The sequence below is a fragment of the Microtus ochrogaster genome (assembly GCF_000317375.1).
Source record: "Microtus ochrogaster isolate Prairie Vole_2 chromosome 14 unlocalized genomic scaffold, MicOch1.0 chr14_random_1, whole genome shotgun sequence".
Lineage (NCBI taxonomy): Eukaryota > Metazoa > Chordata > Mammalia > Rodentia > Cricetidae > Microtus > Microtus ochrogaster.
The window spans coordinates 25,277,751-25,289,361 of NW_004949096.1; the positions used below are offsets into that span (position 1 = coordinate 25,277,751).

General features: G+C 42.6%; 1 protein-coding gene across 1 annotated transcript in view; it reads left to right on the forward strand.

The window, feature by feature from the left end:
• The window catches only part of Ryr3 (ryanodine receptor 3), a 571,876-nt gene that overhangs the window by 271,374 nt on the left and 288,891 nt on the right, over window positions 1-11,611 (forward strand). Inside the window, exon 11 of the mRNA XM_026787730.1 lies at window positions 947-1,103. Coding sequence (XP_026643531.1) covers window positions 947-1,103 — 157 coding nt within the window. The remainder of the gene's footprint in view (window positions 1-946; window positions 1,104-11,611) is intronic.

Sequence of the window (11,611 nt, forward strand, 5' to 3'; positions counted from 1 at the left end):
GCTGGGGGGGCTGGGTCGTGCAAAAGAAAGACAGCCCTGCAGAAAGAGCTGGGGGAGGGGGGTTTGTGCTCTCTTCCGGGACACTCCACCCCTGGATAGCACACACTCACCCGTCCAGATGGGATTCCTCAGCAACTAAAATAGCTGTTAGTTCTTTACATCAGACACCGTAGTTTTGATTCTCAGGTGTTCCTAGAATTGAAGACATGGGAAATGATTTCAAAGTTTGGCACATACATGGTATCCTAACTTTAAGGGTCCATTTTGAATTACTAGTGATCCCATGGATAATTTCTCCCCTAATATTCACCGTAACTCCTTTTGAATGCTAATCTTTTGGTGAAGGGCCATAAAAAGATGGACATTCCACTTGAGATCTTCCTTATCTCAATCCTTCCATCCTACTCTACTTTTCCCTGCAGAATAGATCTCCTTTCACTGTCCCAGGATATCTGCTTCCTTATTGCATCCCTTACTACCTGCCTCTCCTGGCAGGCTGAACCCGCAGTGGTTTTAGGCTTTGGTTTGCTTGTTTTCTTGTCTCTCGCGAAGACAGGACTCTTTATGATTGATGATGAGGTATTTGAATTCCTATAACCAAATGGAAAGACTGGTTTCCCAGATACAAGTGTTCCTAGAAATGAAGTCTTCCCATCATTTTGAGATGGTTTGTATAAGGGTACTTATTGGTGGGCTGAATGGTAAGTTGAAACTCAGGACTTCCGGTCATAGTATGTACTGCCCTGCCTTCCGGATCACGGCGCTTTCCTTAATGGGGAATCAAACAGAAGCACTGTGCTGAGTTGCAGACAGACAGGAAACAGTTCAGTGACCTTTAATGATAAACCCCAGAGAGGGAATAACTCTGGGGTTAAGGAAAGCATGGGATAAATGTTGAACAGCATTGACTTCTATGTAATATAATTTCTTATGTGCTTTTCACCAGCTGGAGTGGCAGTAACATCAGGTGGGGCCAGGCTTTCCGGCTCCGGCATCTCACTACCGGCCATTATCTGGCCTTGACAGAGGACCAAGGCCTTCTTCTACAAGACCGGGGAAAGTCGGACACCAAGTCCACAGCCTTCTCCTTCCGGGCATCAAAGGTAAGGTGCTATGGAATAAACTTTGACTCTGCACTGGAAGTAAGAGTCACTGGAGTCCTCCAGGTAGAATTCTGACTGAAAAGAATAGAGACTGGAACAGTCTCCAGCATGTACCCCTGAGAATCGTGCTCTTTGATCTTTGGAGATGGCCTCCTGAGAGAACATCTATCTGAGATGAAGGATAAAGTCTGTAAGAGGGAACTAGTAACTCTTAGAAATCATACAATCATCAGAGTAGACAATATTGCTCACAGGAGAAAGGAAGCTATAATCTTAGAGTTTTATAGAGTTATTAGGACTTGTAATTTTTTTCTCATTTCTTAGCTTTGTCCTATCCACTCAATTTTTCACTGAGAGTACGTCCTCGGGTAGTTATGTTAATTCTGAATGGAAAAGTTTCCCATCTGATGTGCATATAAACAACTACCTAGTGTTCAGTCAAGTTTGGATTCTGCCTAGCTGAGAGCTGGCTATGACTGGAGTCAGAATTGCATGCTGAGCTGACTTCTGATGGACAGTTGGATGCACCGGCACTTTCTGATTGTTCTGGAAAGATCATCCAAGCATAAGAAGAGCTCAGCACAGATGTATGCATGGCTATCAGGATGTCTGCTCCTCTGAGAGTGTGGGCATTCTCTCCTTTGGGAACTTCATCTCTAGTTTCATTCTTCCTTGCATTTTCTGGAAAGTAGGTTTTGATTTCTTTTCTCAACGTGATTTCTGTGAAGGGTTATTGATGGTTCTGTTTATGATGTTAGGTTTTCAGTTGACAGCTGAATGTTCTATGGAACATCTCTGATTCCTGAGCATCAGGAGAAAATAACCACTTCAGCATTGCCCTCCCTAACCCTTCATGGTTCTGTGATCTGCTCATTAAGAAAGAGAAACACTTTGACATAAAGGTTTTATTTGCCACAGAAATTAAGCTTTTTTACATCTGTTTTTTTTTTGTTTTGTTTTGTTTTTGTTTTTGTTTTTGTTTTTGTTTTTTGAGACAGGTTTCTCTGTGTATCTCTGGCTGTCCTGGAACTCACTCTGTAGACCAGATTGGCCCCTAACTCACAGAGATCCGCCTGCCTCTGACACCCTGAGTGCTGGGATTAAAGGCGTGCGCCACCAACACCTGGCTTCACATCTGTATTTTAAACATTAAAAATAACCAAGTTTAGAGACTGGAGAGAGAGATACTTCTACAGCTAAAATATACTGCTCTTGCAGAGGACCTGGGGTTGGTTTTCAGCACCCACATCAAGGAGGAGGATCCAACACCTCTGGCTTCCATAAGCATCTGCGTTAAGATGTACATATCCACACAGATGTACATACAGGCACATATTTAAAAAGTAAAATAAATGTTTAGAAATACATGAGTTTCATGCTCATTTCTTACTAAACCCACTTCACATGCCACCTTTTCTCTATCTCCTGTGTGGTGGCATGCGGGCTACAGTCTGTCTGTCTGAGCATATGTCTTTCCTTGTACCGTCACTCCTCTCTCCTTTGTTTCAAGATTCCTAGCTTGAGGGTTTGGGATTTTGTGGTTTGTTTGTTTGTGTGCTATCATTGACTATCCTGGAACTTGGTCTGTAGACCAGGCTGGCCTTTAACTCACAGACAACTGCCTGCCTCTGTCTTCTCAGTGCTGGAATTAAAAGCAAGTGCCACCACTACCTGGCTGAGGATTTTTAAATTTATGTGTATTTAGCAATTATTCTGGCTACCAGGAAGTGATTTATGGCAGTCCATTTTACGAAAATGATAGATGAAAAAACTAAAACAGAAAAGATATAAGAACAGCAGCAGACAAGGTCCCGTTCTCTCCTGAGAGATGGGGTGTAGAGGGAGGGGAACAGCAGGTAGGGAGGAGGGAGGAAGGTGGGAAGTGAGAAGTGACTCATGGTGGTTGATGACCCACTCAGTCCCTTTCTGAGAATGTTCCTTGGCCCTTTCCTACCTGAGCTTTGCACCTCATTTCCCCCATCCTGCTATAGATATGCTGGACTAGCAAAATTATGGCAAGGTCTTTACTGTTTCATTTACATGAAGATTCGGTCATCCTCCCAGGCAGCTGGCGGGATCCTGCTCCCAAGGAACCTCTCCACTGCATTTCTTCCTTGCCTTACTTAGCCTTGTGCATCAAGGCTCGACAATGTGCAATGGTTTCTGGGGGGAAGTTACACTCAGCCCCATAGGATCGTTCCAACACTTTTATTACTTACATCACTTCTTGCTTCTGTTTTATCTTCCCAAAGCCCATCATTTATCTCCTCAAGTCCCTCCATTTCCACATACAAGGAGGCTAGCACCCAATGTATAAAATGTCACTGTGGTTCTGTGAAAGCCAGCAGCTTAACAGAACTAGATGTCAGAGCTGGCCCTTGCCATTGGCAGCATGCTTACATTTTACTGGAGTCGCTCTATTCGAGGTTTTAAATAACTCTCCATTCATTTGTACTCAGCCCAGTTAGCTTCATTTCCATTATAAAAGAATCAAAATTGAAATTACTTCAGCTCCATAGCAGGCACATATGGCTGTGTTCCCATAGGAAATTGGGGCTCCCTTTGAAATGTAGTGTGGGAGAAACATTTGGTATCTTAGACTGAAGCTACACCCAAAAAAAGAAAGACCATGTGGGGAGCACTCATCTTGCCATACCCCCATGAAATTGCTGTGGGGGAAGAACCCTAGGGGTGTCCTGGCATCCCAGGGCCTCCACATGGCTCCAAGCTCAGGAACTAGCTGCAAGCTATCTTCCCAGCATGCACTTTGGTGAGCTTCGCTGGACAGTAGTGATGACCTCCAGAAGACACAAGGGATTGGGACTCTACCTTTCAACTGTACGTGAGCATGATGTCCTCACTCGTTCCTGCTATCCATGTTAGTTAACAGAGTAGACAGTAGACAACATTTCAGGGTCTAAATGAGTTTGGGATACCTCAGTGGAAAAGCTAATATGTAGAGACAGAGAGTTGTATTCTGTTAGGAGAAGTTGGAATGTTCATTTGCCCTTCTCTATAAGATGGACAGTCTGATAATAGAAAAAGAGGTTCCTGGAAGTAGTAGTGTTTGGGCTTTAGTCAAATGTCCTTAAAGGATGCTGGTCTGGGCCTCTTTCATTTGTAATTATAAACTCCTCATCCTCTCATTTGAAATAAAGTTGCATTAGTCTGTAGGAGCTGTGACTGCAGTAAGAGGCCATGGGAACAGTTGCCAGTACATAATACCCTTAGCAAGCTACATCTACAGGAAGGGGGCAGGTAGGTACTCCTGAGGAGTTTGTGTGTGCTGTAAGAGTAACGTGTGAACAAGACCTGATGGCACAGGTTCACAAGCCTTGCTCCTCAGGAGGTTGAAGTAGAGGGATGATGAGCTTAAAGACCTACCTTGACTGCAGAGTATGTTGAGGACCAGCTTACTGAACTTAGCATGACTGGTAATAAAAGACAAAAAGAGGATGTAAACCAAGTTCAGTTCCAGAGCACTTGCCCAGCATGTGTAAGGCCCTGGGTTCAGTCCCTGGTACCACACAATGGAAAAACGGGCCCGGGCATAGGCATTCACACCTTTAACCTCAGAACTTAAGAGTCAGAGGCAATAGGATCTCTGTGAGTCTGAGGCCATCCTGATCTACATAGGAAGTTCCAGGACAGCCAGGGCTATGTAGAGAGGCCCTGTCTCAAAAGCCAAAATCAATAAACAAACAAGCAGATAATTGGGATGTGACCAAGCCTTCCTGAAAGGTGACCACATCTAAGCACCGGCTGCAGTTATAAGCCTGGACCTGATTCTGGTGATTCTAAGATCATTTGGGAAATTATATGAAACATGTAGAATAAAGAACAGAAAATGATCATGACCCAGGCTCCCACACCACCACTTTAACAGAATTATTCTCATCAGATAGAGGTTCTGGGATATGTTGTTGCCTCTGAAAGGTAGCACCCCAACTCTGAAAGTGATAGTGTGACATGTTACACAGCTTTAACATTGCCTAATTCTGGGCTTGACTCTCATCTGTTTTTCATGAGACCTGGAAAATAATTCTTTCCTTACACTGACCACATTTGAAGTCTGTCATGAAGACTTGTTTACAGCTGATCTCTGCCTGCCCTTCCATCATGTCTCTTGCCACTTTCCTGTGGTCCCTTTTAGATCCAGCATACTGTATGCTTACCAGTCCTTGAACGTGTTGTTTTTCTCATGACCAACCTTTTCCTATAGCATTCTTTAGTCTCTACACATCACCACTAGTGGGTTATTCATATACTTCCGGGAAAGTATGAAGTGGAGCTTATGAAAACAAACACTGCTCATGCTTCCAGTAGGTGGTCCTAGTGACAATGAACATGCATATCTGAAATGGATTTGTATTCCAGCATCTCAGTGGATAGTGTGTAAAAACTGCAGTTGAAAACGGCCTGATGAATATATAAATATGATCATAAAAGTCCACCGTGAAGCCCATTTCAGCCTAACCTCCTTCATCTTCGTAGCGACGTTCTGCCTTGCTTGTGTAATTATTTTGCTATCAGCTCATCGCTGTATGCATTCAATGAGAGAGATTCATTTTATTTTGAACATCTAAGTCAAATTTCTGTGAATTTGATTTCCCATCATTTTCCACGGTCTTGACATTGCAAGGCCATTCCCTAAGGAGTGTCAGATAATGTGGTTTAATATTTACTCTGGCGTGGCAAATGCTATTTAGATGTCATGCTTCAATGTCAGCTTACAGCACTGCATTCCTTTCAGGCAAGGTTGAATTAATAATATTAAATCAGACCTATTATGTGTAGCCATTCATTTTATGGCTAGTCTATATGTACTTTTAAGAACCAGTCTTGAAATGATGGAGCTAGACTCCCACATTTTGCCTATTTCATTGTGTAAGGGTGTACAGTTGTCACTGTTCCAGACGATAGGAAATTTTCCCTCAAAGCAAAGGACATTTCATTCAATTTGGAAAGCATTTATCAAATACCTGTTATGTATTAAGTACTGTGTTCTTGTTCAACCTGCTTCTTATGGGCTCTTTAATTTCAGCAGCCTGAAGCACCCCCAAACAAGGGGGCAACTGGGCTCCTAGTACATCTGTCTATGGACACAGTGGTGCTGAAGTTGTGTCTTACCAGTGATTGCTCCCTCCTGAAAGTCACCAAATGGGCAGGAAGCGGGTACAGGTTTTTCCCGACCCACAACTTATATGGCAATGAACAGCTATGAACATGGCTCAACACAGACGAGTGAACTTACTTAAAACAGCAGAACGGTTTGGGTCTTCGTCTTGTTCTGTAACTGAAGCTCTCAAGGGTGGCCTTTGTAGATGACAGTGTTCTGTCACCAAGTCAGAAGGTCGGTCATATGTGGTAGAGCAAAAGAATGAAAGTGAGAGTAGAAATATAAACATATGATTTGAAGATCTGGAGATACCACCACCTACTGCTGTTTCGTTTACATCAAAACTACAAAGGATTTAGACTTCTCTAATGAGCATGTTTTCCCAAGCCTTTGTTGTTCAAAGTGAACCAAATAAAGGCAGTTTAGGAAAACCATGTACTGTGAAGTGGGAGAAATTGAGATTTCAACCTCGATGCTGCCATTTTCTGTTCAACCTCAATATTTCTTTTTATAAAACTAGGGATCAAGGTGCATATTTTTGAAGGATTATTTTGAGGACTAAAGGAGACCAGGAAGGTGACCCATGAAGCTGTATTTTTTAAACCAAGAAGTAGAAGTTCGGTTGCCGAACTGGGGGTGGTGACAGAAAGATGAAAAGAGAAAATGTGGGCTTCTCTTGGGAAATATGCTTCACCTATGGAGGCAGATGGGTCTGCTCCCTAACGTGCTCAGAACAGAAGGACGTCCTTGTCATCCCACCCAGCAGAGGCCTTGCCACCAGCCCCAGGGCTTCCCAGGCTCTATGCAGCATTCTATAGGCTATAATTGTTTTAAGGCAATATTAAGACCACTAATTCTAGTTCATGAGGGTACCATATTGGTATAGTGAACCCAGAGTTGATTCCTCATGGTTTCTGCAGAGACAGGTAGACAGAAGTGGACTCACCTTGACCTTCTACAAAGACTCCCTTCCGCATCTGTTAATGGGTTCCATCATCCCTTCTCTTTCTCTGAAATATTTTAGATGCTTGCAGTATATGTCGTAAAGGTATTTTGTAACTTCCATGGACACATGTAGTTTAATTGTGTTAAATGATTACTCATTTACTCTAATACGTTTGAATTGGAAACTTTTCAAACATCTTCCTCCAGATTACTGCCATACCTTACAGCACACCCTTCCCTCGTCAGACTCCCTTTCTGTCCACCTTTCTCCCTGATACTAGAATGGCTATTCTAAGATGCAGCCTGGTGCCTTCATGGCCTTGCATTAGCTGCATTAGCTTTCCCCGAAAACAGATGCCAGAGGATGCTAGGAATGCTGCGTTAAACAGAACTGAATTGATTACTTTTGCAGATAATGATGATGCTTGACTTTTAATGTGAGACTTATAATCCTGAAAGCTTCTATTTGGCTCCTAGAAGACACATCATTTGTCTAAAGGCATCTTTTCCTTCAGAAAGCCTCTTAATATTGTGATTCTGAAAAGTATGGACTTATAGGTCTCATTAGTCCTTAGTTTTTCCCAACTTCCTCTCTATATTTCATCACTCTCCTTGTCTAATTTTTTCATTTACCAGAATGCCATCCCCTTCCATATCCATACTGCTATGGCTTGAGTGTGGCCTCTAGGGGTTTATTTTATTAGAACTATATCCCTATAGTGAGGTGTTATGGGGGGAGAAACTTGGACAGATGGCTCAGCAGTGAAGAACCCTTGTTCCTACAGGAGTCAGGTTCCCTTCCCAGCACCCTCAGGGTGGCTCATGTCTATCTTTAACTCCAGTTCCAGGGGATCTGACACCCTCTTCCAGCCTCCGCTAGTACTATGCATACATGGGGCTCTTAGATAAGCACAAACAAAACATTCATATCTAAAAAATAATGTTTTTAAAATAAACGAGCATGGGAAAAGCTTCCGTAGACTGTGTAGTGATGAGGTGTTTAGGGTTGGTTGTGACTGGATAATGGTACCCGGATGAGTACTGTGGATACTGGTGGCTTTCTAGAAGAGGTGACAGGCCAGCACAAGGTGCAGTTGTCCTTTGAATGCATACCATATCGCCTGTTTGTAATTGAGTTATGTGTGTAACTTCTAAAGTTCATATAAATACAAAGCTGCTTTTCTTATAAATTAAGAGTATGTAGAGGTGGGCAGTGGTGGCACATGCCTTTAATTTAAGTTCTTGGGAGGCAGAGGCAAGTGGATCTCTGTCAATTAAAGGCCAGCCTGGTCTACAAGATCTAGTTACAGGACAGGCTCCAAAGCTACATAGAAACCCTGTCTTGAAAGACAACAACAACAAGAACAAAGTATGTATTTCAACTATTACTTTATATTATATTGGCCTTTAAATAGCTAAGGCATCGATACAATTAATTACTTATCTATACTAATGGAAAAGCCATTTAAAGAAGTCTGTTAAAATGGGTTTTAGGAATCAGACCTGGTTTAAATTCTGTTCTTTTTTTTTTCTAGCTGTGTGACCTAGAGCAAGTTGTTGAATCAATATAGGTCTCAGTTTATCCTCGATAAAGCAAGCTGATAAAAAGCAGTGTGACCTTTGGCAGGGTTAGAGAAAATGTTTGTAGAGATTTATGTATTACTCTTGTCACCTTGTAGACACAGTAGTTTATGTGTTGGTGTTGCTGAGGACTTAGCAAAGCAGCTGGCTTGTAATAGACAAGAAGGTATTATTTCTGGAGAATAGAAACTTGCTCATCTAAGCCAAATGCTAATGTGTCAGTTGGGGTGTACTCATGGGCATCTCCTCTATAGCTGTCAATGGAGAAAGTACTACCTATTGCCTTTCAGCAAGAATCAGGACAAGAATCTATTCCTTCTCAGAATCATCAATGACAGTCAAAGATGACATCAATATACTAATATGCAAATCGAATATCTAGCTACAGACCACTAAAACAAATTGTTTGCAATCTTTTTCAAGCACAGCACTATATGAAATGCCAAAAAAAAAAATTCTTGTTCTCCTCTTTGATAAAGCCTTTGTTTCCCAGAGAGGAAGCATCTGTGCCAACAAAGGTGGCTCACATGTATTGAAATGTAGACTTTTCTCACTACCCAGGAGTGATAAAGCAGTGGACTAGAAAGTGATTGACTTTGAAACTATGCTTTGTTAGTTCTGAAGACTGGAGGATATGCCTGACCACACATGGCCAGGTCAGAAAGTACCCGGTAGGAGACGAACAAAGGAGATGTTTTTAGAGTTTCTACTATTTTCATAAAGCATCATGACCAAAAGCAATTTGGGGAGGAAAGAGTTTATTTCACCCTACAGGTCCATCATCTAGGGACGCCAGGGCAGGAACTCAAGGAAAGAACATGGAAGCGATAGCTGAAGCAGAGGGTGCAGAGCAATGCTTCTTGCTGGCTTCCTTTTCGCCGCTTGCCTGGCCTGCTCTCTTATCCCACCAGGACCAACAACCCTGGCATGGGACCATAGTGGGCCCTCCCACATCAACCATCAACCAAGAAAATGCCCTACAGGCCAATCTGGTGGAGGCATTTTCTCAAATGAGGTTCCCACTTCCCAGATGACTGTAATTTGTATCAAGTTGATTTTAAACCAGTCCATTTTAGGGAAGATAAGAGAGTCATTTTGTGGTTCCTGAAGAAAGGGATGGAGTAGGAAGGATAAGTAAGTATCAAGTTGGCGAATTTGAATAGATTCATCAGGTTCTGGAATACAAGACTTGTAACAGGTTTGGAACTTGACCCTGGTGGTTTGAACAGGAGAATGGTGCCCTAAAGTATGCTAACTCTGTGAAGGAGGAGATCAGCTTCTGGCCTCTGAGTTATTGGTTTCCATGTGAAAGAGTCCTTCTAGGCCAGTCTTCTGCTTATTTGAGGAGTCAGCTGGTCCTAAGTAAGACAGGTCCTATAGGGAGTATGGGGCCATGAGACTAGAGAAGTCAGAGGTGTCTTCTGGCTTGATGTTTGCCCTGTGTTCTTTCTCTAATGGTTAGTCACATGGCATTAGAAAGAAGGCATGAGAAGCACTCTGGGAAAGAGTTGGTTCTTCTCACAAGGAGGCAGGACATGGCATACAGGCCCCTTCAGCAGAATACCACCACATTTCAGAAGGAGGGGTGTGAGTAGTTGGGGGTTAAAGAGGATAATTTATGCTGTCAGATTTACTGGAGTTTCCACGGGCAGGGACAGACAGTTTAGAGTTCACTAGTTGGAGTAATTTCAGCTATAGAGGTGTTCTAGCTGCGTGGTGGCTGACCTGGGGATGACGAAGCAGAGGGATGTTGCCTCTTGAGGTATAAAAGAGGTCTGACATTGGATCGTTCAGTATACACGTAGTGAGTATGCCTTGGAGCCCTTTAAGAACTCCAGGTCTCAGCCGGGCGGTGGTGGCGCACGCCTTTAATCCCAGCACTCGGGAGGCAGAGGCAGGCGGATCTCTGTGAGTTCGAGGCCAGCCTGGACTACAAGAGCTAGTTCCAGGACAGGAACCAAAAGAGCTACGGAGAAACCCTGTCTCGAAAAATCAAAAAAAAAAAAAAAAAAAAAAAAAAAAAAAAAAGAACTCCAGGTCTCTCCCTACTCAGATAAGATTCAAAGATTTCAATGTATCAAAATATGGAGAAAAGGTTAGCATACAAATATTACCATTGTAGAACTGCAGAAGTGATCAGGTAATTCAAGTAATAATGCCAATAAAAATCCCAAAGAAAAGAAGAATTTATTGCATCAAGATGTTCCCGAGAGCTGTGGGTAGAACTCTGTGAAGTACTTACCAAGGATGTGGGAAGATGTGCGTTCGATCCCCAACACTGAAATGAAAAGGCTGTCCCTCATAAACCCAGTTTGATTAAAGCACATATTAAAACATAAGAACTCCCGAGTTCTAAGAACTGAAAAAAAGCAATTAGTTTAAGCCTGTTCTTCAGTAAAACCCCAAATCTGGCAACGGTACAACTGCATCTGAGGCCATGGTCATGTGATATATAGCTTCAGTCATGTGAGCACAACCAAGCTTCCCTAACACCAGTACAGTCATGTGAGCACAGTCAAGCTTCCCTAACACTGGAAGTCACGTGACCACAGTCAAGTTACCCTAACACCAACTTCTTTTGTTTCCTTGGTGATTTCTCAATGTTGTGAATTTCTGGGTGGAACTGGGGTTTGTGTTTGTTGACATTGATATCTGAGTCTTATTGTTATTATTCTTCTAAATGAGAAGCAGCCACCGCAGTGACCACTACAGACCTTTGGAAGATGATGCTCTTATGTAAGGGTGAAGGCACAGTCACACTGTAGAGAATGGTGGCTCATTTGTTTCAGAGACTGAAGGGAAAGGAGCCTCCTATTTATTTTATTTTGGAAAATCCATATTTATTTTTTTTGTTTCTTTTTTT